Source organism: Phalacrocorax aristotelis, chromosome 16 (genome assembly GCF_949628215.1).
Source record: "Phalacrocorax aristotelis chromosome 16, bGulAri2.1, whole genome shotgun sequence".
Taxonomy (NCBI): domain Eukaryota; kingdom Metazoa; phylum Chordata; class Aves; order Suliformes; family Phalacrocoracidae; genus Phalacrocorax; species Phalacrocorax aristotelis.
The window spans coordinates 12,472,757-12,498,277 of NC_134291.1; the positions used below are offsets into that span (position 1 = coordinate 12,472,757).

General features: G+C 41.7%; 1 protein-coding gene across 8 annotated transcripts in view; it reads left to right on the forward strand.

The window, feature by feature from the left end:
• TNRC6C (trinucleotide repeat containing adaptor 6C) overlaps positions 1-22,841 on the forward strand; it is a 110,671-nt gene extending 87,830 nt beyond the window's left edge. For 4 of the 8 annotated variants that reach the window (XM_075111278.1, XM_075111280.1, XM_075111279.1 and 1 more), the window contains 13 exons: positions 2,909-3,058; positions 4,339-4,485; positions 4,956-5,078; positions 6,388-6,471; positions 6,794-7,025; positions 8,736-8,903; positions 10,029-10,220; positions 10,363-10,506; positions 13,384-13,500; positions 15,862-16,056; positions 17,405-17,475; positions 18,232-18,371; positions 21,374-22,841. In XM_075111278.1, the coding sequence (XP_074967379.1) occupies positions 2,909-3,058; positions 4,339-4,485; positions 4,956-5,078; positions 6,388-6,471; positions 6,794-7,025; positions 8,736-8,903; positions 10,029-10,220; positions 10,363-10,506; positions 13,384-13,500; positions 15,862-16,056; positions 17,405-17,475; positions 18,232-18,371; positions 21,374-21,734 (2,124 nt within the window). In that variant the 3' untranslated portion in view covers positions 21,735-22,841. The remainder of the gene's footprint in view (positions 1-2,908; positions 3,059-4,338; positions 4,486-4,955; positions 5,079-6,387; positions 6,472-6,793; positions 7,026-8,735; positions 8,904-10,028; positions 10,221-10,362; positions 10,507-13,383; positions 13,501-15,861; positions 16,057-17,404; positions 17,476-18,231; positions 18,372-21,373) is intronic. The other 4 variants (XM_075111282.1, XM_075111284.1, XM_075111283.1 and 1 more) reach the window with 2 other exon arrangements.
• Positions 22,842-25,521: the final 2,680 nt, after the last annotated feature.

The following is a 25,521-nucleotide window of genomic DNA, read 5'->3' on the forward strand; positions in this document are numbered from 1 at the left end:
CAAAGGCAACTGGGATATTTTATCGTAATGCAGAAACACTTTTGTAGGCCTTGCAATTAGACGATAACTAGAATTTTAAGGTTGACTTTTAAATAATTCTTCTTTCCTCCATCTTGGCTTCCTATGATCCAGTGATTGTTTCTTTTTTTTTTTTTTTTAACTTTCAAATTTTGAAGCTTCTTTCATATTTCCGTGTTTTCAAAATTAAAAACAACAATGATGAGCACTTCTTGGAGCATTGCATTTCCTGCAAGTTCTTTTCCTGTACCTAACTCCTGTCAGATTTGGAGAGAACTTATTTGGAGGTGAGATTTTTTTACTTTAACTTCCTCTTTTGGAAAAGGCTTTTTTTCTGTTTTAAGAAGTCACTAACATGTATTTTCTACTAACTACTTCCATAACTGACTGTGTATAAAGACCTCTGGCAAAGTCATCAGTCTCGCCTCTGTCTGTTGTGACATCTTGATTCATGAAGTGGCAGCTGACGGCAGGTGACTGCCAAAACGTCCTGGAATCCTCTGCTAGGTTGTCCATATCTCACAGGGCTAAAAAATCTTTGAGTAATGCCGCTTGCCTTCTGTCACTCTTGGTACACGAGACCGTTGTGAGAGACTTTTCACGGTCCTAAAAGTAACGTATTGTTGAGCACCAGCATGGTGCTTCGCGTTAGATAACTGTGGAAGGAAACACTGCCGCTGGTGGGATTGTACAGTTGTGCCAAGGCCCTTCAAAAAAGTGAAACGTGGAACTGGTTGAGTGTGATTTTGATGATTCAGTTGTAGGGGGTTCGTTTAATTGATTAGCCTGAGGCAGAAATGTAACATAAACTTGTAAGAAAATCACTGAAGAGGAACAATTAGATATCAAAGACTATTCTTCAGGAAACAATTATTACATAAAGGAGCCTGAAAAATAATGGGTCACAAAGCACTGTCAGCAGTAAAGGTATCACCCAGCGTAGGCTGAGAATGACTGAGGAGTACCTTCTGTTGACCAACTAAAATGCTTTATGTGAAATGAATTGATTTCAGTTCCACTTAGAGAGCACAGATTTGTGCAGCACAGTTGGCAGCTTATGGTAAATTCAAATTTAAAAAATAGAACAAAGTGCATGTGAACAGTGAGTTACAAACTTGCTACAAAAGGCGTCTGCTGCAGTTCAGCCAAGGAAAACACTAATGAAGGTGCCCTTGCAGCAAGAGCCCGCCTCTTCTGGAAATTAGATGTCCGAGTCTCCACTGTGGCTTGTCTTCCACCGTCCCTGCGTCCAAAATGAGAAAAAATAATGTCAGTGAGACAAAAATTGAATAAATTTTGGGGGAAGGGAGGGATTGCATTGGTCTTTCATGGTCAATAGGTCTGTTCACATAGGAAACAATGGCGTCTGAAGGAGAGAGCACGCACGAAGCTTGAAATTATTTTCACTTTAAAAGGGGAAGGGTAGAATTGTAAACATATGTCTGTGATCTAAGGAGAAATCCTTGAACCTGTTACTGTCATGCAAGCTGCAGTTGTTTGTGGAGTGTGACTGATGTCCAGTAGAATGTAAAATATCTTGAGCTGAAAGGCCTTGGGGATATCATTAGAAAATGTCAGTGTCCCCCTCAGGATAGTCAGATAGCATGTCAAGTGTCACTTTGCCTGATAGTAAAGAAACTTTTTCTTTGCATCAAAGGAGAGCTGTTGAAAATGCATTTTTCAGGATTAACTTAGAACATAAAATTTACCGAGCGTGCTTTTGGTGCTGCGTTAGGTCATTTGTTTGGGTATCTGGTTTGCAGGCTGGGCTGCTTTTTTAACAAAGGAAGTTTACCAGTATTTTATAATCTTCTGGGGCATTGAATTTATTGGTTGAAATAACCTAGCTCCTCACCTATTTAAAAGCCTTTCTTTGCAATGAATATATTGCCTGAAAAACACCAGTCCAGCACATAGCAAATTAAAGATTTTCCACTCTGCCTGTTTTCGGAGCCCTACTTTGTACACAGTGTTACCTGATCATGCTTGCCGCAGGCTTCCCAGACATCAAAGCCCACCTTGAGATAGAACTCGGTACCCCACTGTAATACTAGCTAGATATCTACCTGCTTGATTGGGGATTATATGATTTATTTTATGTTCTGGCTTGCCGTTTGACCCCCGCCCCGCGGCTGCCTTCTGTGCATTGTATCCATGTTCCGCCGTGGCTCCTTACAGCCCGGTTATCGGGGGCGCTCCTTATGTCTTGCTTAATCGATTTCCTAGGAAGGCTATACAGACAACATTATCATTATTGGTTTTAAGTATTTTTTGTGTTCATTGGGTGCATTAGAGTGTAATGTGTCATAGTGGGTAATAATAACTCAGCGCTATGTGAATATTAAAAGAAGCTCATGTGTCTCAGGAAAGGGGATTAATGCAAAAATGCTTTTTTAAGAGCAGAGCTATGATGTGGAACCAAATACAGACGGGTGTCAAATGAGCTGATCTGGCCTCTCCCAAGCTCTGGGTTAGCAAAAGCGGTGTGTCGTACGTCTGTGCTCCGCTGCTGAGAGTTTAACAAATGAACAAGACTTCCCTTTCCACTTTTCCATCTGGTAGGGAAGAGAGGAGAAAATCTGAAGGGGCAGGAGGAGACGGCCGCATGATAGCTCTGTGATCGGTTGCTAGAATTCCTCCTGGAGAGGTGGCTGAGGGTGATTGTGTATTTGTGGATTAAGTGCAACAAAGTAAACAAAACTAGTACCTTAATCCTATTTCTCTCTTTCTTCTCCCTTCACTCCATACTTCTCATTCCCTGTTATTCATGCTTTTTTTTTTAAATATTTTTTTATTCATCCATGCCCTTTTATATTTCCATGGGTCACTGTTCTGTGCGCTGTCTGCTCCTGGGCACCGCACACAGCTCACCCTTTCTTTCTCCAATCAGGATGGCGGCCTAGTGGAAGAGCCCACTACTTCACCATTTTTGCCTTCACCAAGCCTGAAGCTCCCCCTTTCAAACAGTGCACTCCCTAATCAGACCCTGGGCGGGATTGCCTCAGGGCTGGGCATGCAAAACTTGAATTCTTCTAGACAGGTAAGGCTGTTGGGGGAGATCCGAAGTTGATTTTCAGCTCTCCTGGACTCACTGCTAGTGCCCATCACTTTCCCGGGGGAACGGTGCTTTAAACTGAGAGTGCGTGCAACATCATTGTTCACGTGAAATATCAGTGGAGAAACTACCCGCTGCATAAGCGTTTCACGTTATAGGACATAGAACAACTGCTTAGTTGTAATTAGCCTGCTAATTACATGCATCCGTTGAGCAGAGACTGTAGCATCATGGATTTATACCTCTGAACCCTGGTGTAGCTCTGCCTTGACTGATGTGAGGTTTCTTTTTTTGAGGCGTTGCTAATTGTCACAGACTCTGAGGCAGAGACACGGCTCTAATTCGTCTTTCCTGGATGGCATAATTATTCAGTGATGAGATGGGTGAGAAGTGACGGGGGCTTTTTTGTTCCTGCTGTAAGTGTCAAGACAGCTCATAGCTTTGACAGGTGGTGAGGAAGAAACTGTGCTTCTAGCACCTCTGGTCAAACAGAGCATGGTGCCAGGAGGGATGTTTTGGCCCCTGGGTAGAACATGCTGAAAGGGAAAGAAAAGGAATGAAAGGGAAAGGAGGCGGAGGGGAAGATTCATAAACACCGCGAGGCTGAGAGGTCATAAACTACTGTTGATTATGAAAAGGCTATTTTTGCCATATAAATTGAAGTGCCAGCAAAGATAAGAAATAACAGCACAGAAAAACTCTATGTATCATTCTATGGTGGCTTTTATTATGTATTTTCTTTCCAAGTTGGTTTTCTAAAGGCAGCACTTGTCCAGCACTTACAGCCCATTAACCATATCTTTCAGAAGCGGAGACTGCACTAATAGCATGTCCATTATCAGTAGCTTTATAAAATGACTAAGTATAAATACTGCCTCGATAATTTAAGGATTGGGATGCTGTGAGTTCAGCGGCTCCATCCTCCTGTCCCTTGCTACACAAACATAGACCTTTTTGGCAGGTACCTGTCATTGTTCGTCTTGTGACCCTCTGGGGTCACGCATCCTTATAAAAGCAATCTTCAACTTCAGCTACCTTTTTTGTTCAGGCATCTGAATGACGTTTTCGACGTTTGGGATGTTGTTGGGTACGTGGTGATCTTTGCCATGCCTGATTCTAAACCTGATGGTCGATACGGTCTGTCTGTACTGGGTTCTTTGTGCCTGTCGTAATCGCTGAGGATAAAGACTGCACAGATGAGTAACGTTCAGGTTACACGTTGAGCAATGTCTTTAAACGCCAATGTCTGTCTTGTCCTGCTGTAGATACCGAGTGGCAATCTGGGTATGTTTGGCAATAGCGGAGCAGCACAAGCCAGGACCATGCAACAGCCGCAGCAACCGCCAGTGCAACCTCTTAATTCATCCCAGCCTAGTCTTCGTGCTCAAGTGCCTCAGTTTCTATCCCCTCAGGTTAGATGACACTTCCACTCGTGAGCTTTCCCTTTCCCTGGGACTTTTCCATATGCGCGCTGCTCTCCATATGCATTCTGCCATGCTCCTGAGCCTTTGCAGCTACTCTTGCCTGATGGTCTCTGTGTTGGTTTTTTTACTAGCCAGTAAGCACATTACAGGGGTAAGATGGTCTCACGTGGATATTCTGTACGTTCCCTGTGTGGACACGTTCTTGTGTTTCTTTTTGCACAAAGTAGTGTTTCTAGAGAGCTCAGGAGTTTGTCCTCAGCTTTTTCTATAAATGGATGTTTGAGCATGGTTATTAACATTTTTATTAGAGCCTCTTGTTAATTTTTAGATGGTTCATGGTACTACTTCTGGTAATAGTAATATTTTCCAGCTGATGTCTTGTGACTCTTATTGATGTCTTACACAGCTGCCAGTGTTAAAAGTAAATGTATGATGTTTAATACACTCCTCTTCCTTAGGTTCAAGCACAGCTTTTGCAGTTTGCAGCAAAAAACATTGGTCTCAGCCCTGCACAGTTAACCTCGCCAATTAATAATCCTCAGCATATGACGATGTTGAACCAGCTCTATCAGCTGCAGCTGGTAAGTTAAAAGACATGGCAAATAAGCTCTAAATCAGAATTGAAGGCATGAAGATAAAATAAGGGAATGGCTAACTATATTTTTAAATGGACGTGACAGATATTTGAAACAATCAGATGCTGATTTCTTTGGTAGAGTTTCTTTTCAAAGAAACAAAATCATGGGTTTTGTCTCAAGCTTTATAAATAGTCATTTGTGGAATAATTATCCTTTACAGCTGATCTGTGGAACTAAAAAGTCAGTTGCCTTCGTACTGGTAGGAGCACTGACACGTGTATTACGTGCCGGCATATGCAGCCGACTGACCAACGGGGAGATCTGTGTCACAGCGTAACAAGGGAGAAATCTCGGCAGTGCTGGTCACCTGAGCTCCTTCAATTGCCTCACTGAACAATAGCGTAGGGCAAATTTGCTGTAATTAATGGAATGTTAATTAAACACGTTGTGTGATAAGAACTACTGTTTTTTAAAAAGCTGTGTACTTTTGCTATATTTGCAAATTTTACATATACGTGTGTGTATGGAAATAATTGGATTTTAAGAATACTTTCAAGAGTTACTGCTAACAACAAGTCAGTATTTGCTAGGCTTAAGCATAAAATTGAGGATGACAAACTAGCTTAGTGGCTGATCTCAATGTGGTAGTCAAATTCTTTTATTAGTAACAGTGTTTGATACTATTATTCATTTCTGATTACGCTTCCTAGTTTTGAGGAGCACAGCGTTGTTCTCATGCCACGGCAATAATTGAACAGTACCCAGCTGTACAGAGCTCTCTTGGATTTTTAAGTTCATGTGTTTCAGAGAAACATCTTGGAAAAAAATGTACCACCCAGTTAACCGCGTTAAAGTAGTGGAATTTTTGTGGAATAAAGCAGCGCAACTGTTTAAATAAAGTCTTGTCAGAACTCAAATGGCCAAAACAAAAATAACTGTTGGTGTTTATCCTATTTGTATAATATTATAAACTTCTATTTTCATTTTTGCCTTGTGTTACAAATTTTTCAGGGAAAAAATAAAGCAGGCTCCTATCTTTAAAGACCACTTACTGCTCACAAACTTAGCAGGTTTTTTATTGTCATGTTTGGCTTAAAAGAAAACCAACCAAACAAATGAACAATGGCCTTAAGCAAACGCGTTCTAAAATACATTTATAACAAGATTGTTACTTTTGCTTCATTGACTGTTTTCTGAAAACTCCAATGTTTCTGTCTTTTCTAGTCTGTTATGTACCAGAGCAGTTCAGGCGAGCTTGTTCGGCTCTGTGTGTGTGTGTTAGGATGTCCGACCTCTCGCTTCTGTCTTGCAGGCATACCAACGTTTACAAATCCAGCAGCAGATGTTACAGGCTCAGCGTAATGTTTCCGGACCCATGAGACAACAGGAGCAGCAAGTAGGTTTGCCTGCCAGTTCAATCTCACCATTAGAGTTCGGTTTCAGTAGCTTAAAGAGGTTGTGCTACATTATACCGAAGGAGCTAAAGCACCCTGAGAACAGTAATGTAGTGCATGGCCTGAGTGTTGAGAAGGAGAGAGTGCTAGAGGACTAAAGCTATTTCACAGCATTCAGTTGTTGGAGGAAAGCTTTTCAACCCTTAATACAGTCAGTTCTTATTTGCAAAGACATCTATTGTGTTATTTCACTGTAGAGAAAGGCACAAGAAATCTAGTGTCTTTTTTGTTCAATTGAGCATTTATTGATTCTTTTTCTTGCAGGTTGCACGTACAATCAATAACATGCAGCAGCAGATCCAGCAGCACCAGCGCCAGCTGGCCCAGGCCCTGCTTATGAAGCAGCAGCCTCCCCCTCCACATCTATCTTTGCACCCCTCTGCAGGCAAATCAGCCATGGATAGCTTTTCACCCCATCCCCAGGCTCCCGGCCTACCTGACCTGCAGACCAAAGAGCAACAGTCTTCACCGAACACCTTTGCTCCTTACCCTCTCGGTAGGTGTTCTTCATTAAAGCAGTTCCGTATGAGAAAGACAGGAGTGTATTTCATTATTTCAGCATCTAAATATTTTGCTCTACGGTATAATAAACACAGAAACACAAAAGATGTGTCTATTAAATAATGCCTAAACAAAACCATGGTACAGCATGCCTATCTGGTAGCTGTTCAGGTGGGCTGTATTTGCTCACCTGTGCTCTGCCTACAAACAGCGGAACAGATGATTTCCTTCACTAACTATCTACATATGCTATTTAGGAAGTAAATATATATTAACAGCAACGTGTTGTAAAAATATGCAAACATCATATGGATAAAGAGGAATATTATTGGGAAGTCACGCAAAGTCATGTTTCCACTCTAATCGGCACTGGCAGGGCATCAGTTTTGGTCAACATATTTCAAGAAAGATACAGATCCTGTGAAGGAATGCAGAAAGGCTGTTGTGCAGATGATTAGATGTTTCAAAAACATGACTGCTAAGGAAAAATCCTCCGCTCACTTTAGTCAAAGAAAAGACGAGACATGCAGGAATCTTCAAAAACGTAAAAGATAGCTTCAAAGAAGTTTTCTTGCATGTGGCTAATGCAAGAGGTAATGAATTTTTGTTGCATAAAAGGAGACCTAGTTAAGCATTAAGGATCGCTTATTTGCTTTAAGCAAAGCAGAGCACTGGAATAAATGATCTGGGAAGTCTCTGAAGTCTTCACCGGTTGTTTTTGTGGTAGGTCAGACAGATCTGTCAAACATGATTGACGTCAAAATAATCAATTTGGCCTTGAGACAGGGTGAAGAGAGCAACCCCTCAGACCTGTGTTCTGTGATTGTTTGATGAATGCTACAGACTTGGTCTGTGACGTAAAGGAATTAATTTAATCTCTTTGTGACTCTCTTTATGCTGTGTACAATAGAATTGCCAAGCTTTATCTGCCATGCAGCAGTTAAGAAGGTAATTTTGACTGCTATGGTGAGCTGTTAGAGCAGGGAGCATCAGAAGACAAAAGAATTTATGAATTAAAGGCCTACGTCTAAGTGGTTCTTACTGTATCTCAGCTTCCTGTGATCTGCTGACATTCGGGATTATATATCAAAAAGGACCCAGATTTGTGTCACAGAAGCGTGTCAAAATTATTCCTTAAGTATAGCCTGAGTGATTCTATTCTGTGTACACAAAATATGTGCCCAAATAGTAGGATACCTGCTCTGATGAATAGCAGCTGTTGCTGTGACTTTTTAATTAGTTGCTTTGTTTGGGATTTTTAAAGTGTTGCTAGCAATATGAAATGGCAGGCGTGGCGGGGTGTGCTGGTGAGACGTTAGGAATATTCTGGCCTGGCAGTGGAATGCTGCAAATTCTTCACTGGCTTAAACGTAGCATTCCAGCGCGTTCTGCCAGAGTGCCTTGTCTGAGACAAGTGAAGAGACTGCAGATGGACGTACTGACAGCTTTAAAATATTTCCCCTACATCTTTTTCTCTTTTCCTTTTAGCAAATTTTTAACATTTTCTGGATTCATGGGAGTTACATTGGTGTTCCCATGAAAGCAAAAGTTCTCGACAGCAGGTTGAAAATGTGCATAGTAAGTCACTACACATGCATACAGGTGCCTGAAAATGAATGGCTAATTATTTCTCTAGCTGGATTTTTGAACGCGTCTTTTAATCCTCCATTATATTATGGATATCTAATGACCTATTTCCCCTTAGCTGGACTGAACCCGAACATGAATGTAAATAACATGGACATTACTGGTGGTTTGTCAGTGAAGGACACTTCTCAGTCCCAGTCTCGCCTTCCTCAGTGGACACACCCCAACTCAATGGATAATCTGTCTAGTGCTGCTTCTTCGCTTGACCAGAACTCCAGCAAGCACGGTATGTTGCACTTCGCCTCTGTGTCAGTCTGGCCTGCGGAGGCTTGAGTCGGGATGCAATTGTAATTTTTTTTTCTGATGTTACTGTTTTCAGTAAGTGCTTATAAATGGTTCGTACAGAGCACCCTTACAGACTGTGATGTTTTTAAGATGATTTCTGCAGTCACATTCAGCAATGCATTGAAGCTTTTGCAGCTATCACTTCCTACATGCAATGTAGGAATGTCTGGTTTGTTTTTTTTTCTTTTGCTGAATTTTGTTGCTCAGAACATGGAGTTCAAGTAAAACAAGCCATTAGTGTCGGCAAAACAAGTCCCACAAGCTTCCCTTTACTCCAGATCGGCATACCTTCAATACAAAAAACCTTTATATTGGCTTTCTCCCACAATTCTTCCAATATCATCAACCTTTCACAGCCAGTCCTGTACAAAGGCATGCTGGATTACACAAGTACCCACCCTGGGAGTTAGGAGCACAGACTTTGTGTTTTTCCAGAAATGACTGCTAATCTGTTGGAACACCTTTATCCCTAACGCCTCCAGCCTCCTGAGTTGTTTATTCCTTTATTTGTTATACCAAGTTTGTTCTGTTAGCGCATGGTGCTCTGTTAACTTTATTGTATCCTGGATTTTATTATGAGCAGCATGAATTATTTCTCTTACAATAGTTTTTTACTCTGCAAGTGCTGTACTGCTTGTGCCAAATTGTTGTTTGATAGTTTGTAGGAACGAGAATGGCCATTTCAAATCACCCATCCTGTCAGCAGCAAACGCCTAGAGGAGGATGAGAAGAGGGCTTGCCTACATAATATTCCGTAGTATGCTGTCTCAGCAAATCCCTGTTTACCATCAGTGTAATGATTTGAATTACTTAGTCTCTTTTTGGCAGTAATGTAATGTGAATTTCTTTAACTTGAACGTCTAGATTTTACCAGCAGGGTGTCTCATACTGTAACTCCTAGTAAGGCTTCAAAGGCTGCTCAGTCTTACTTACTGTGTTCATATTTTAATTTTTATCACTGTAATACAGAAAGAGAAAAAGAAAATAAAATATATCAACTGATGAAATTCCATACCTAAAACTAGCCCCGCTCCTAAACAAAGCCTTTCCGTTTCATTCATTACAGGTGCTATACCTGGAGGTTTAAGTATTGGTCCTCCAGGAAAGTCCTCCATTGATGACTCTTACGGCCGGTATGATCTGATGCAGAACAGCGAATCGCCTGCCAGTCCACCCGTAGCTGTTCCTCACAGCTGGTCACGTGCCAAAACCGATAGTGATAAAATTTCCAATGGCTCCAGCATAAACTGGCCACCAGGTAACAGAATACAAAGCAATCGTGTTAAACTGATATCCTTAAAATGTATTCTTGGTTTCATTTATTGGATCTTCATGCCTTCTGATACACAGGAACTTGGGAGAATTATGACTTTACTTACTCTTTATTATATTTGAAACAGAGTTTCATCCAGGAGTGCCATGGAAAGGACTGCAGAACATTGACCCTGAAAATGACCCCGATGTCACTCCTGGCAGTGTTCCCACTGGGCCTACCATAAACACCACGATACAGGATGTTAATCGCTATCTTCTCAAGAGTGGAGGTAAAGACACACACGACTTCCACATCTGTGTATACTTTCTTATTCTTTCCAAAAGTTGACTTCTTATGGCTGTAGTATATTTTTGCATGTAATCCTAATCTAGTAATGCTTCCGCTCTGGACTCTGACTGAAAATCCAGAAACACTTGATTTAAATATGGGACTAAGAGGTGTCTGGTTTTCCATGGGAATGTAAATATTTTTATATTGGAAACGACTGAGATGTAGTATCAACTTCTGTGGTCACTGGAAGTTTTTGTAACCTCTAACACTGTTCTGAACGAGATTTCGCTCTCCGTACTGACCAGTCTCTCATATATGCTTTGTGAAGTTCTCGGGAGACGCAATGCAGAAGTTCCATAGTCGTCGCTGAGGCACCAGGCTTCTGACACACTAATTAATCGTAGCTTTGTTAGAAGATCAATCAGCAAAATACATTAGAGCTGTTTTATCCCCCAAACCATCAAAGAAAAGAAAAAACAAGCAACTGACTATAAACTAGTGTCTCGCAGTGCCATTTCCATGCCTTTTGTCTTGGCAGTGCTTACTCCAGAATTAAAAGGGTACTCCCCAAAACAACCAACCAACCATGGGGACTATGCTGCTTGTTAACTAGAGGTACTGACAGTGGATCGAGGGAAGGTGGCTTGGTTTAACTGTGATCAGCGTGCCAAAATAGGCAAGTTATTCCCACTCGATCAGAGCACTCTGGTACACTCAGGAACAGTATAATCAGGTTGTCAAGAAGGACCTGTCAGGATTAAAACCATGGATTTTGTTCTAGCAGTTACATCTGTGATATCTGTGTAGATTGTGAATCAGAATGATCCTTGAAACGGGTTTCCAGTGCTGGGCTTGGTAACTCAGGTGGAAGGATGTGAAACGTGAGGGAAGGGAGGTAGGGGTTTTCATCGCCTTGAATTAGTTTAGTTGTCTCTTACCAGAAAGCAATCTTCATTTAAGCTGAAACACAAAGTATGTGTGCGCATGAGCAATGTTGAACGAACTTTTAGTGATGCAAATGTACTTCAAGGCAGAGGCAACCTCGATGGTTTGAAGTCATAAAAAGGAAAGTATAAAGACATAATTCAGTGACAGTTCAGCTATGGTGCACCCAAGAAAGAATCCCTTCAGGCCGAATGCGTAGCCCTACAGAACTATACTTGTAACTTAGAGGATACCTGCTGCAGGTCTGTCTTCTTTATAGAAGGAAAGTATACATTAGCTCTGGTGTATGAACTGTCTGTGGAATGGAGAAATAATTGCACTACATAGAGAGGGTCAGTACAGATGATATTCGTGGAAGTAAACAGGCCCTCAAGAGCCAAAACGTTTTGAAAAGCAGCGACTGTTGGTGTGCATGCATGCTTCCTTTCCTCATTAGATTTTTAGCTCGTTAATAATATAATTTTAATAAAAAAACATGGCTGCTGACTCTCTCTCTTTATGCTCGTATAACCTAGGTGTTTGCTCCTAGGTAAAACTGTCTGCCACTGTCAGTACCCCTCCACATGAGACTGGGGCTTTCAGTGCATGCTACCAGGCAGAGACTCTCTGAACGCTGCAGCCCGAAGTGCACGGGCTGTATTAACAGAGCTGACCTCCGTTCAGAGGGCTGGACTGTGGTGTGTGCCGTCCTTGCACTGTATGCTTAGAAGCAGACAAAAACCTAAGCTTTTGGGTTGATTTTTGTTTTACCCTCTTTGCTAACAGAGCTTTGCAGGGTCGGCTGCTACGAGCTGAAAGTCTTAGCCATGCGGAATCAGGAACGGTTTCAGCTCTGTGGGCTTATGGGCCTTTGAATCTGATATAATTCCCTCTCTCCTGCCTGGGGGATAATTATTTCCAGAGAAGGCCTTGATGCAGAGTTATTTTGCTTGAGACTGATGGCTGTATGGGTGTCCTGTGGAGCGCAGCGAGTCTGCATAAGGCAAAGTTTGGTTGGTTGCTGCTCCAGCTGAAAATACAGCCTGTGTTTTATATTGAGCCGCAAGGGATGAGATTTCCTTTCACTTCCCCCCTTCTACCTCAGTACAGCGCTCTTTTCCACAGAACTTGCCTATTTTTATTAGTCAGTTAAAGATGATTTAGTATCGCAGTCCATCTATGTATGTCAGGAGTGATAAGTCACCTAGGATACACACTTAATGTGTTGGTCGCTAGAGAGAATACTTCCAGTTCTTCTGGTCTTTATAATGAAGATATTTTATTTTATTTTATGTTCAGTTTCTTTCATTTGCTGCCAGTAAAGGAAATGGTATGTATGCTTAGATAGCTCCTCAGATTGTAAATTATTTACCAGGGTGGTTTCAGGCTATTTCATTTAATGTTACCAGTTTGAGAATTGATTGCTAAAATATATCCTTGCTTTACTGAAAGTCTGCAAAAACCTAAAGATGTTTGTGGGCATTAGGCTGTAGAAGTGCTTACCTTGAGTAATTTAGGACAAATCACCCATGGTAAGAGGTTAGTTTCTCATATGCATCTCTGCTCATCTACAGTTGCCATTGCTCAAGTCAGCCGGCGGAGCACCTTTATAAATGAAGCCTGTTCCTTGAGACTAAACAGTTGAACACTGATTTTTTTTTTTTTTTTTTCTTTTTTGAGTGCACCACGTATCTTAAAGGAAGTGCAGCATGTATCTTCTGCACAGGCACTAGCACATTTGCTACTGTGCCAGCTTTCTTTTCTTTTCTACTAAATACTTCAACTTCACTTTATCATGCTTTCTATAACATTTCATTCCCAGACTTCAGAGACCAGGCTGATTAAGGAGAATGCCTTGCATGGTTTGTATTTGCACATAATAGATTTGCTTATGTCACACCAAACATCATTATGCCCATCTTTCTTAGTTGCTTCTCTGCTGGTTCTGCAGGGTCATCCCCAACATCATCTCAGAATGCCACGCTGCCTTCATCGAGTGCCTGGCCGCTTAGTGCCTCCGGCTACAGTAGCTCTTTCAGCAGCATTGCATCCGCACCTAGCATTGCAGGTACGAAAAATGGCCTTTCTACTTTCACATCCTTCTGCATTCTGAGAAAAGGCCCTAGCAAGTGCTTTCCCAGTTATTACAGTAGTGCTACTATAGACAGAAGCGTATTTTTTTAGTCCTGTGCTGGGTAGGCAGCTCTCCTGGCAGCTCTTGAGTGGTGAGCATTGGATGGTGTGCCTGGAATTGTGCTATTGAAAATGTATTTATTCCACTCGGTGCCGTGTGCTGTCGCTCTGTGTTGGCATCCAGATCTCGTAATGACTATTCCATTACAACTTTGAGGAAGAATATTGCCGAGGACCTCAGTAGAAACACCCCTGCTAGACCTTCCAGTATGAGCTGATGTGAAATTTTTGTTCATAAACTCACTGTTAAAAGTGAACCATCTTCAGCTCAGGAGAAAGTTTAGAGGTACCTCAAGGAGGTACTCTGCATGGCTGCGGAGGGCTTGCGTCTGGGGCTCTTAAATGTCCTTTAATAGTCAGTCTGAAGCCTGATGCTCCCCTGTGTGACTGAGCTGGTACATGATTGCCCCATTTTTTTTTAACAAGCTATAAATTCTGGAGCATCTCTCTCTGCAAGTCATGGGAGCTTTGCTTGCGAACTGGCTACCCAAATATCCGGTTTGTCCCGTTATAAAAATGTGTTGGGGCTGTTGTATGGATTGTATTCGCATTTCCATATCTAATCAGTGAAAACCCTCCACTTGTTTGAATAAAGGAAGGTGCAACCTCCGGGTCATACTGCAGAACACAAAACAAAAAGGGGTGGTTTGAAATGTTTGGCTCCAATGAAAGGAGAGGAAAGGAATGGCTTGCTTTTCTTTTATCTGCCATGCAGTTCTGCTTTATTTGCTTTTTATTTTTTTGCAGCACCATCTAATCTTTGTGTTAACCCCACGAAAAGTAGTGACATAGCAACATCTAATCTGTGGTGATGTGCATGTATCATGCTACATGGCAGGCTGAGCTGCTCTGAGTTCTAAACCTCAGACTTTCTCCCTTTCCCCCACCATTTTACCCTTGTTAATGTCTCATCATTATTGTCAAATTATTTTTGTTGCTACAGTTTGCAAGAAGATGGGAGAGTGGTTGCCCTTTCACTTAAATTGTTCTGAATCAGTGTAAAATCGTTGGGTTGAATGATATAGATAAATAGAGGTAATCTGGGGAGTGTGTGTGTACAACCGCAGCTGTGATTTGGTGACCGGTAAGTTTGGCTTCAGGACTCAGTGGCAGCCTGATGCAAAGCACTGATTCAGTATAAGCTTAATCTGCCAGTTCAAATCGGGCTTTTAAAAAAAAAAAAGTCACGAGATTTTCACATCTTGAACTTTGTCAGACCAGGTATTTTCTTACTGCCCGCAACGGGCATTAAAGCATTATGGCAGCATAATCACAGTATCATTTGCTCTGGCAGAGGAGACAGTGATGTGACCATTTCAGTCCATTCCAGTCACACACGTGCTGCTAATGTTAGGAACTGTGGGACTGTGCTGTGACAAGGAAACTGGACTCTTAACTTCACAACATATGTTGTACAAGGAAGAAAGGTGGGGATGTGTAAGTCTAAAGGTGAATAAAGGGTTTTGGTTTGATATCTGTAATTTGAATCAAATTTGTCTGCTACTGTGAGTGCTAAACTGTATTTCTTATTCTTGGGTTTTGTACTCTTTTGTAAAGCTCTGGTTTGGCAGGAACAGTAGTAAGATAGTTTAAAACTGATTAGGGAAATAAACTGAACAGTAAAAAGTTACAAAGAGTGACAGGGTGTGATGTGGTCTAATCTTCTCAAGACTTCATTTTTCTCAAAGCCACCTGGAAAAAAGAGTATCTGTTACTTTGAATATTCAGAAATACAGTTTTTGTTGGTCTTTGATCTTTGGAATTTTAATAATATATCAGAAGAACATATGGATATACTGGTTACTTTATATTAGATAAAATGAGTTGTAGAAGAAAAAGTAGTTAAGTTCTATTAAACCTTTGAGAGGGACAATCTTGAAGTGTTTCATTATAATTTTGATGAAATCAGATTTCAAATACTTCAGTCCATTTTCTGGTCTTTTTTCATGTATTGTCTTTTATGACAAAGCAATATAGATTTTAAAAAGGGAACTGTATACGTATCAGGTGCTGTGAGAAAATTTTAAATATAAATTTTTTGAAAATGTAAGTACTGGTGTAAGTAGGTTCAAAGGATATAGGATTTACATCACTGGATGGTACAGAATGCTATTCTGTTCTCTCCTGAAAAACTGGCAGGATATAGTCAATGCGGAAGCGTGACGATTACCCATCCTACCTGGTCTAGCACTTGTTGCTAACTAAAAATACACAAAAGTATTGTTTTCTATTGCAGGTAAACTGTCAGACATCAAGTCTACGTGGTCCTCTGGCCCAATCTCTCACACACAAGCCTCTCTGTCCCATGAACTATGGAAGGTACCCAGAAACACTACGGCTCCTACGAGACCACCTCCAGGCTTAACAAACACCAAGCCGTCATCTACGTGGGGTGCCAGTCCCCTGGGCTGGACCAGCTCCTACTCCTCCGGTACTGCTGACTCGGTGCTCTGTAACACCACGGTGCATTCCCGCTGTAGTTGTGTGCGTTTGTTCTGGGTTGCGATGGTCAGGCGCCCCATAGCTGTGCGCTAGGCTCCAGACACTTGAGGCTTAATGCAGGAGTGTCTGCTGGGGGTGAAGCTCATGTCTCTTTATTTTAGGTAGGGTAAGTTGTAATGAAGCTCCCACATTAGTAATTTTATGTAGGAATTGCGAAACCGTTTAACGATGATTTTTTTCCCGTTTCCTTAATTTCTAAAAATATCTTTTAAACACATCCCTTGTTTTGTGGTAAGATCTACGACTGCCTACGAGGTTCCAAGACGAGTGAATCAGCCCATGGAATTTAATACGGAACACGTTCTTGGAGCAGGGATGTGAAGCATTTAGGACCTGATGGCATTGCAGGGCCCTCAGGGAATGTCTTAATTTTTTCATGCAGACATCTTTTTTTAGATGTCTTTGTTTTGCTTAAACACAAATAGGAGAAGCCATGGATGTGGCTGTATAAATATATATCTCTGTCACGTTTGTTTGTGAAGTATCGTCAGCTTTGAAAGTATTACACCTATTTCATAAAGCTGACTTTTATTAATCTGCTTTCACTAAGCTGGGAATTAAGTGATCTTCCTTCCTCTTGCCATTTATTTTGTATCAGTTTTCTTCACCAAAACCCCACCTGGTGGGCAGATATTGCTGGTGCCAGGATTCTTTCTGGAGCCGGAGTGTGGTCACGCATGTGACTGTCGAAGTACTGCGGTTTCTCAAATGCCACTCGTAAATATCCAGCATGTAGGGTTTCTCATTGTAAAACACCAGGCTGAAGTTGGAAAAGCAGGTTTTGTTGGTTATGTCCTTGTATCTTTAATCAGAACTTGTCAGGGCAGAAATATCTGTTTTGAATAAGTCATATACATTAATCTGTCATTGGCAAGATAGCAGAATGCTGCAGTGCTATAAAAATCTTTAATAGCAAGCAGCAAATCTGAGCTGGGACGTCTGAATTGCTTTTAAAAATGTGTCTTCCAGATTAATTCTAATGTAACCTGAAGATGCAGTTTGTTGCAGTGTCATACCTGCAGCCACTAGTGTTCTAATCGTTATTGTGGGAATGTGAAAAATGCCACAGATCTTCTAAATGGAACAAAAGCAGGTTTTCATTCATCCACCTTTCATTCCGAAGAAGGCAATAAATCAAGATGTGAGGAAACTGCTGTAAGATTTGTTTTCAGCAGCAATAATGCTTGCTAGTGTGTTGTGACTCCAGATAAGTTCTTCGCTTGTCATGTGCTCTCCACATCATGATAAAATGTTTTGTTGTGGAATTTGTACCATAGGTTCTGCTTGGAGTACTGACAGCTCAGGGAGAACAAGCAGCTGGCTGGTTCTTCGAAACCTCACACCCCAGGTAAACAGAATTGTACCCAACTAGTTATGAAAAGAGACTTGCCACATTTGAGAGTTGATAAGAGATTTAAGAGATGATAAGAACAACATTTATCAACCTTAGGTTTGTTTGAAGGGAAAATCATTATTCTGCATTTATTACAAGTGTCTGTCTTCTGCAGGGAGTTTAAGTTCCCAAAGTGTTGTCAAATCAAGTATGAACTTCTAAGACTGTATTTAGTCATTCAGTGTGAACCATTTAGGTATGTGTAAGTTTGGAGGTGAATGGTGTTTAAAAGCAGAGGGAGATGTAAAATCTGCTTTTCCCTTGGGGTTGTTTGGGGGTTCCTCTCTGAAGTCTGCCAGATCCTCTAGTCCTCCATGTAGCGTCATGCACAAGGAAGGACGTAAGTAACAAAGCCTTGAACGTAGACATCCAACTTAATCTTGGGGAAAATTTACTTGTATTTATGAATGATGTGTTTTTCCTTTGACTTATTTCTAGACTTCTCTGGACTTCTAATGCTAAATGTAATTTGTGTCACCTAACTTGGGAAATTCTGTGCACTGGCCTGTAGGGAAGTCTTAAAAAGACAGGATGCCTCATTCAGTGAAGACAGTGATGAGTCTACAAAGAAATTTTTGTTACGGAAGAAAAACTTTTTTTTTTCCTTTCACCTGTACTTATTCTTTAGCTTTTAAAACTTCCTTAATTAACAAGCATTTAAAGTAAAATCACAAAAATACAGATAACCTTTCCCCCCTTCCCTCTTACCAGATTGATGGTTCCACACTGCGGACACTGTGTTTGCAACATGGCCCTCTAATAACATTCCACTTGAACCTGACGCAAGGGAATGCTGTGGTCCGATACAGCTCCAAGGAAGAAGCAGCCAAGGCCCAAAAGTCTCTGCATATGTACGTTTCTGCTCTCTCCTTCCTTTGTTATGAAGCCAGCTTTATCTCAGAAACTATTTTCTTAGGCATTTATTTGCTGGGACTTGCAACTGATCACTCGTTAGTTTAATCTGACTTAGGAAACTACCTAATGAGAGAGAGAAAATAATTGGGGGCTGGATACTGAGATGCTACTAAGAGGTCATTACGAAGCTTAATAATAGATATTCACCATTAATAATGTGCGCAGTGAGGATTTGTCATGTATAAGGCTGCAAAGAATGTGTAAATGTGGTAAGAATTCCAAAGAAAGCTCAGGGAGAAGAGAGCATGAGACGGGGTTTTAGCTTAGAGAGCAACAGAAAGGACAAAATGATGATAAAGACTGTGTTCATGGCGGTTACCTTTTTTAAAGGAGTTACAAAAGAAGTTGAAAGAAATGTACGACAACAAAATGTGCTTTTTAGGTGTTTTAAAATCCAAGGGGCTAATTCGCACACCACGGAAGAGATGGAGAATTTGAGTGATAAAATCAGTGACATTGGGGAGGATTAAGAATATGAAGAGTGATGATTGCTTAGGTGCTTAGAGTTGGAAGGCAATTTTCTTTAGCAACAGGTTATAGCATGAGTGTAATGAAAAATACTGACTGTAGCGAAACAGCGTTTGGAATTAGCTATGTTACTGGCCTGATTGCCGTCCCGGTGCTTAGAGATTTAGGAGCAATGGGTACTCTGTATGGAAAGTCGCAACTACTTTCCCATTACAAACCTGATTAGCAGAAATTGTAGTAATAATAATAATGTTAATGACCGTGTTGCTTTGTTAACTGTTGACCGTTCCTTGATCAAACATTACGAAGCAGCGTTCAGAATGATCGGAGGTGAAAAATTGACCCATCTTAGTTACACCACTTTACATGTGGGCATCAGGTAAAATAAATAATGCCAAAGGCAAAATTAATATGCAGGTTTTGAGATAAGTGTGTAGTTTAAATAGGTACATGGCAATGTCCTTCCAGATCAGTGAACTGGAAGGCCTCTGTTTAAATTGGGTTTTTTGTTTAAATTATTTATTTTTTTTAATAGGTTGTGGCATAACTATAGTTACGCTGCTGGCAAGCACAGGCCAGACCTGAACGAAGAGGGCTGAGCTCTCTGTGCCATTGGTTTGCTGGCAGGGTGGCAATGGTAAAATGCAGTGGGATGAGTGGAAGCCAACAGGACAGTATTAGAGTTCCAAGAGGTATCAGCCGCTGTCTGTTTCACAGATGGAGGTTTCCACGGAGTTGATCACTGGAAAATACATCGCAGAGCCAACAGTCTGAGATCCCGTCTGATTTGGTACCAGAATAGCTCGCTGACACTCTCCGTCTCTGCTTGCAGGGGTGTTTGCTATGGAAATTAGGAGCAACACCAATTAATTCTTTTTGGAAAATAATTTAAAATTTTATGAATTTTATGCATAGTTTCCAAAGGAAAGGTAGAAATTCTTACGACGTGACTTTCAGCAAGGAGCATTTGCATAAACTCTGCTTGTTGATGGCTTCCAGAGGCCGCGGTCAGGCACGGGGGAGCAGCCGTCACATGCACGTTTGTATTCCGGCGAGTTCGGGGTTACCGCTGCCGTGCGGTGGTGAGACTGAACTAGCACCGGCAGCCCGCAGGTTTAGGCAGGCAGTGCCAGGTACATCTATCTTCCATTCTTGAAAAGATCCTAGGTTGCAAAACAAATTCTAGAAGAAAATAAAAGCTGGGGTTCTTGGAAGAATTCTGCATCCATTGCCTTGGCCATGCAGTTACTCTTGTCAAACACGTACAAAGGAAATGACTTTTAAACATGCTATTGAAGAAAAGTGAGGTTTCAGGAAACAGGGTGGGGAGAAAGGCAAAACCTTCAACTCCGCAGGAAGACTGCTGAGCTGCATTGAAGAACAAACCAAATTTCAGAGTGCAGATGTTGGAAATGCGTTCCCAACGCCGCCACCGGATTCCAAGTATGCCTTTAAATAAAAGCAGGAATTAGCATTAGACACAGAAGAGTTGAACTGTCCATTGAAGAGTTCATGTTAAATGTTGTGGTGGGATAAAACCTTTAAAGGTATGAAAGCATATGTGTTTGTGACATGTGAAAAAAGGAGGATCTCTAATTTTCTGAGACTCTTAAACCTCTGAGAATATTTTAGAAAGGAAGAGGAGGTAATGGCCTCGTGGCCTGGAGCTTGCTTGGCTACATTCTACGATGCGTTGGTGGATCTGTGTTTTGTATCTTTTTAGTAAAGCAAAGTGCCGTAATTCCGACAGGTCCCGCTGCCCAGCGCTCGGAATTACTAAAAGCACCAACATTTATGCAAAAGTGAGAGTGAGGAAAGGAGGGTGTTAGCAGATGCGTGAGCACAGGCTTAGAGACAGCGTTTCAGCCTTCGCTGTGACTGAGACGTTGCTGTCGAGTGAGGGCTGTGGGCATCCTGAGGTGCAGGGTGCCTGAATTCTGCTCTGCTCGTCTATCTCGCAGATTTAAAAAAAAAAAAAAAAAAAAAGAGGGGCTGCTCTTCTTTTCCTGATGAGTAGATTTTAAAATACCCAGCGAATGATTGGATCTGTTGCAGGATTTAACTACCAGAATGTCTTCTGGGGTGACAAATTAATGAGAAGAGACTAGTTCTTCACAACGTATGATAACAAATGTGGCGTCACCGGCGTCATTTGTTATGGTAATGCTGTGTGCTTGTATCCTTATGCCTGAACAGAGTACCGCCTCCCGTGATGCTCGTTAGTTAGCGAGGTGTCTCCGCACACGTGGCACTGTGTGTTTGCCTCGGGTTGTGGAAAGGTAAATAGAAAATAGGACAAAGAACCCTTTGTTCAAGAGACTGGGGCGGCTGAAGTTGAGCACACATGGCACCAATCTTCATCTCCGATTCAGCTCGGGGGAGAACGGGTTCCTGTCCATCTCGGCTACTTCCGAACGCGCCCTTTGCACACCGCGTTTCATGCCGCTGCACCCTTTCTTTTTGCCCTCAGGTGTGTCCTGGGAAACACTACCATCCTGGCCGAGTTCGCTGGTGAAGAAGAAGTCAACCGTTTCTTAGCACAAGGCCAGCCGCTGCCGCCCACGTCCAGCTGGCAGTCCAACACTGGAACCAACCAGACCCGCCTGGGCTCCTCGAGCAGCTCCCACGGCCTGGTGCGCAGCGACGCCGGCCACTGGAACACTCCCTGCCTCGGGGGCAAGGGGAGCAGCGACCTGCTGTGGGGCGGGGTGCCTCAGTACTCCAGCAGCCTTTGGGGACCCCCCAGCACCGACGACGGCAGAGTTATCGGAAGCCCGACACCTTTGAATACTCTTCTTCCAGGTGATCTTCTCAGTGGGGAGTCCATCTAGGAAACGAGAGAAACAAAATGGAAATAACAATCATCAGCACTAAAGGAAAAATAAAAATTGTAACCCTTTCCAGTCCCGGGCTTGATGAAGAATCCAGCTTTAACAGATCAGACTGGCAGCCCTTTTTAGTACCTCTGTCCAATATCGAATATGAAACTGCAGAAGTCCTTGTGAACTGTTCATGAAACAGTATGGGCTCCTTTTGGTCAGTGTCACGTGCTAATGACAGGTTTTATTTTTTTCATGGCTTTTTGTTTTATGTTGTCTTTTTATGTTTGTATGGTGATTTTAAAAACCAAGTATAAAAGCTGCTTAGAATAGGTCTATCATGAAGGGCACTTTTCAGAATTTGGGCTGGAAAGGGTTATTTTATCAGCTGGGGGGGGGGGGGAAGGGGGAAATGAAAGCCTATTTAAAATGAGCCTGTGACTATTATGCACATTACCAGAGGCGGACCCAATAATCAGAAGGGGTGAAGTGTGATATTTACCATTGGTACAGAAAAGTAATGAATCTGAGTGGTAACTATGGACTGTACAGGTTGAGCGGGGGGGAGGGAGGGCAGGGCTAGGGTATCTCTGTGTCCACTACTCCCATGGATCTGCCTATGCACATTACCCTTGCTTCATTACTTTTTCACGTCATTTTTTGAATCCCAAAAATATAAAAAGTTTTTTTAAAAAAAACAAACAACAACCACCACCACAACAACAACAAAAAAAACATATCAACATGCAAATACTTGAATCCAGCAGGCCAATAACAAAATGTGAACACTTTCTTAGTCTAATTATTACACTTCCAGGTCAGCATCAGTACACAAAAAACAGGCTCTACGAATTTTTTTTTTTAAAGTTCAGACTATATGTTTTTCTTGGAACAGATGTATGTATGTGAGCGTGCTTGTGCGTGCGTGTGCCTGTACGTGTGTGCCCACGTGCGGTTTAACTAAAAGTGTGAATTTTCTCCTTTTATTCAGTATATGCTTTTTATTTGCTCATTGGTCAAATGTTTAATTGTTGTTAGCTTCTAACTTTGCACTGAGTGTCCGCAGCCCTTCTTGTAGCTAATCGTATAATGTTAAAAAGAAAAAAAAAAAAAAAGAAACTGATAGAAGGGGCCGGCGACAATTCACGTGTAATGTTTACTCAAGGACTCTTATCGCATTTTAAAAATTACAGTGTGTATCTCTGGAGAATAATATGTATATCTACCTTTAGCGGCTTTTTATTGTGGACTAATGCAAGAAAATTATTACCGGAGTATTGCACCATTTTTCCATTCGGAATATAAAGTTTAAAATAAATACTCTTGTTGAACTGTGGCCATAGATAATTGTAAAGAGTGGATAGTTCCCTTGCAAGCAGGAACAGAAACAAGCACTTGGACATAGGTTTTGACTGCTTTTGGAGGAGCCAGGAGTTTTGGCTCCCACCTGTTTACAGACCTTTTTTTCTCCTTCAAACTTTAAAATAAAAAAGGAATTAAAAAAAAAAAAAAAAAGAAAAAAAAAAAAGACTTCCATCGTAAAGAAAACTATTTTCAGAATGAAGATATGCTACTTCAGAGCTCTGGGATTGAACAGTGTTGTTGTATTATTCTTTTCTTTGGCCATTGCTGTGTACTATTTTTGTTGTTGTTTTCCTCCTCTTCGTCAAAGTGGCGAAAACTTTGTGATCACTATCTTGCACATGGTGGAAGATGTCTCAGGAAAGCCGGGTTTCCCGAGGAGCAACTCCACACCATTTCATGTATTTTTAAAACCCAACTCCTAGCACTGAAGATATTATTAAAAAACAAAATAAAATTAAAAAAAGACAGTAAGAAAGAAGAAAATACCTAATCTAATGTGTAGCAGTTACATATTTACCAAATAATGGACTCAAAAGAAATAGATGTTTGAAGAGTGCTTTATATATTAAAAAAATCGCTTTATGTTTAAAAAAAGATCAATGTTTTTGATTGTTTTGAAAGGAAGAAAGACAATGGAATAACATACACGTCAAGTATGTTTTAAAAATTATATGAACATTGTGCTCCCTGCCTGCTTGGATCAGGAAACTTGTGCATTACTTTTTTTTTTTTTTAATTAGCTTTTTAATGGTTTTATCAGATTTAAAGGGTCCTGCAAGATTGCAAATTAACAAAAGCTGGTTTTATAGAGGATCATGAACTATGCACAAACTGGGTTCAAGACTTGTTTTTTTCTCAAGTTTTAGTAGTGTATTTAGCTGAATAACTTCTCCTCAGAGTAATTGCATCTCATTGCCATTACACGCCTCCTACATATATATTTTATATATATACACACACACTCTTATATAAAATATGTATGTGTGTATGTGCGTGTTTACATACAGTTTTCCATGCTGAAGTTTAGCATTGAGTTGTAGAAAAACTCCTGATATTTTAAAATTGGGAATGAAAATTTCTGTTTAAGGGTTTGGGGGGTGGGTTTTTGTTTGGGGGCTCTTTTTTTTTTTTTTTTTTTTTGCCTTTCCTTTTGGATTAAAGATGTCTGTAACTCTGAGATTAAAAAAAACAACAATTGTGGCTTTTAATGTTTATTCTCCTCATAGAATGTGATTGTTAAAAGAACATGCACCGGAAGTTGCTTTCAAGAGTACGAAGATTCTTTGAAACTTAATAAATTGCAGATTTTTTCTTGGCTGTTCAAATAATGTGTATTTTTCTTTTATGCAGGGGATCCTAAAAAATTTTTTTTATTGTTAAATCTGTTAAGGTATTTCATGGAAGAAGTTTAACTCTTTCAATATTAATGAGAATTAAGCGTACAGCCAGGCAAATCACGCCTCTACGTGTAGTCACACACCGAGTCGGTGCTTGTTGGTGATGGCTTTCTCACAAGCTTGTCCCATGAACACCTCGCATATCGCGTCCAAGAGTGCTGCACAAAAAGCAGTCATAATTTCTTGGTTTTGGCTGGAATTATGGTTTTTTCTCATTTATTCATGTCTTTAGTGCTATAGCAGATGAATTGTTGTAACACTTGGAATGCTGTGAGGCTGAAGGCTCCTCTCTAGCTCTGCCATTCAGTCACCCCCGTAAGCCTCCCGTGTTCTGGACCTGGATGTCTGTGGCTGTAAATTGCCGGCTCCACTAAGTTTCATGAGACAGGCAAACAGCCGGTAAATAAAATAGGGGTAGAAACGCCAGAATATTTTCATGTTTGGCCTGTCAGGTTTTGCAATTTAGGAAGGTGTTTGCGGTGGCCAACACTGGGCGTAGGGGGGAATCACAGAGGGCTCGTGGAGGGGCCCGCGCTTGCTGGCCCCCCCTCCACCGCGGAGCTTTGCGCCCCCGTCCCGCCTCCGTCAAACCCGCTCTTCACCGCTCAGTGGCCCCGAGGATGTGCTGCTCCCGGCCGCTCTGGCCCCAGGCCTCCAGCGGTTGGAGCCTGTGCAGCGCAGCTCATCCTGCTCGGTCATTTGAGGAGGAAACGGCCACCGCGAGGCACTGGTTAACGCGAAAGCGGTGCGCAGCCCCGGGCGACGGCCTGCGCCGCGGCGGCCCGGGCTTGCCGGCGCTGGGATTATCGGCTCCTCCGCCACGAATGCATCGAACGAGAAGGGCTGGTGGGGTGGGGGGACCCAGCGACCCTTGGCAGTTGGCTGCCCACATGACACAGTTAGAAGTTATCCCCGAACCTAGATTTGTTAATTTTTGTTATCTAATTAGCTAAAACACCCAGCGGAAGCCTGTTGCGCTGGTTGCGTAATCGATACGGCCCCGCAGTCGCACCCTGTTGCCGCAGTTGGTTTTTACC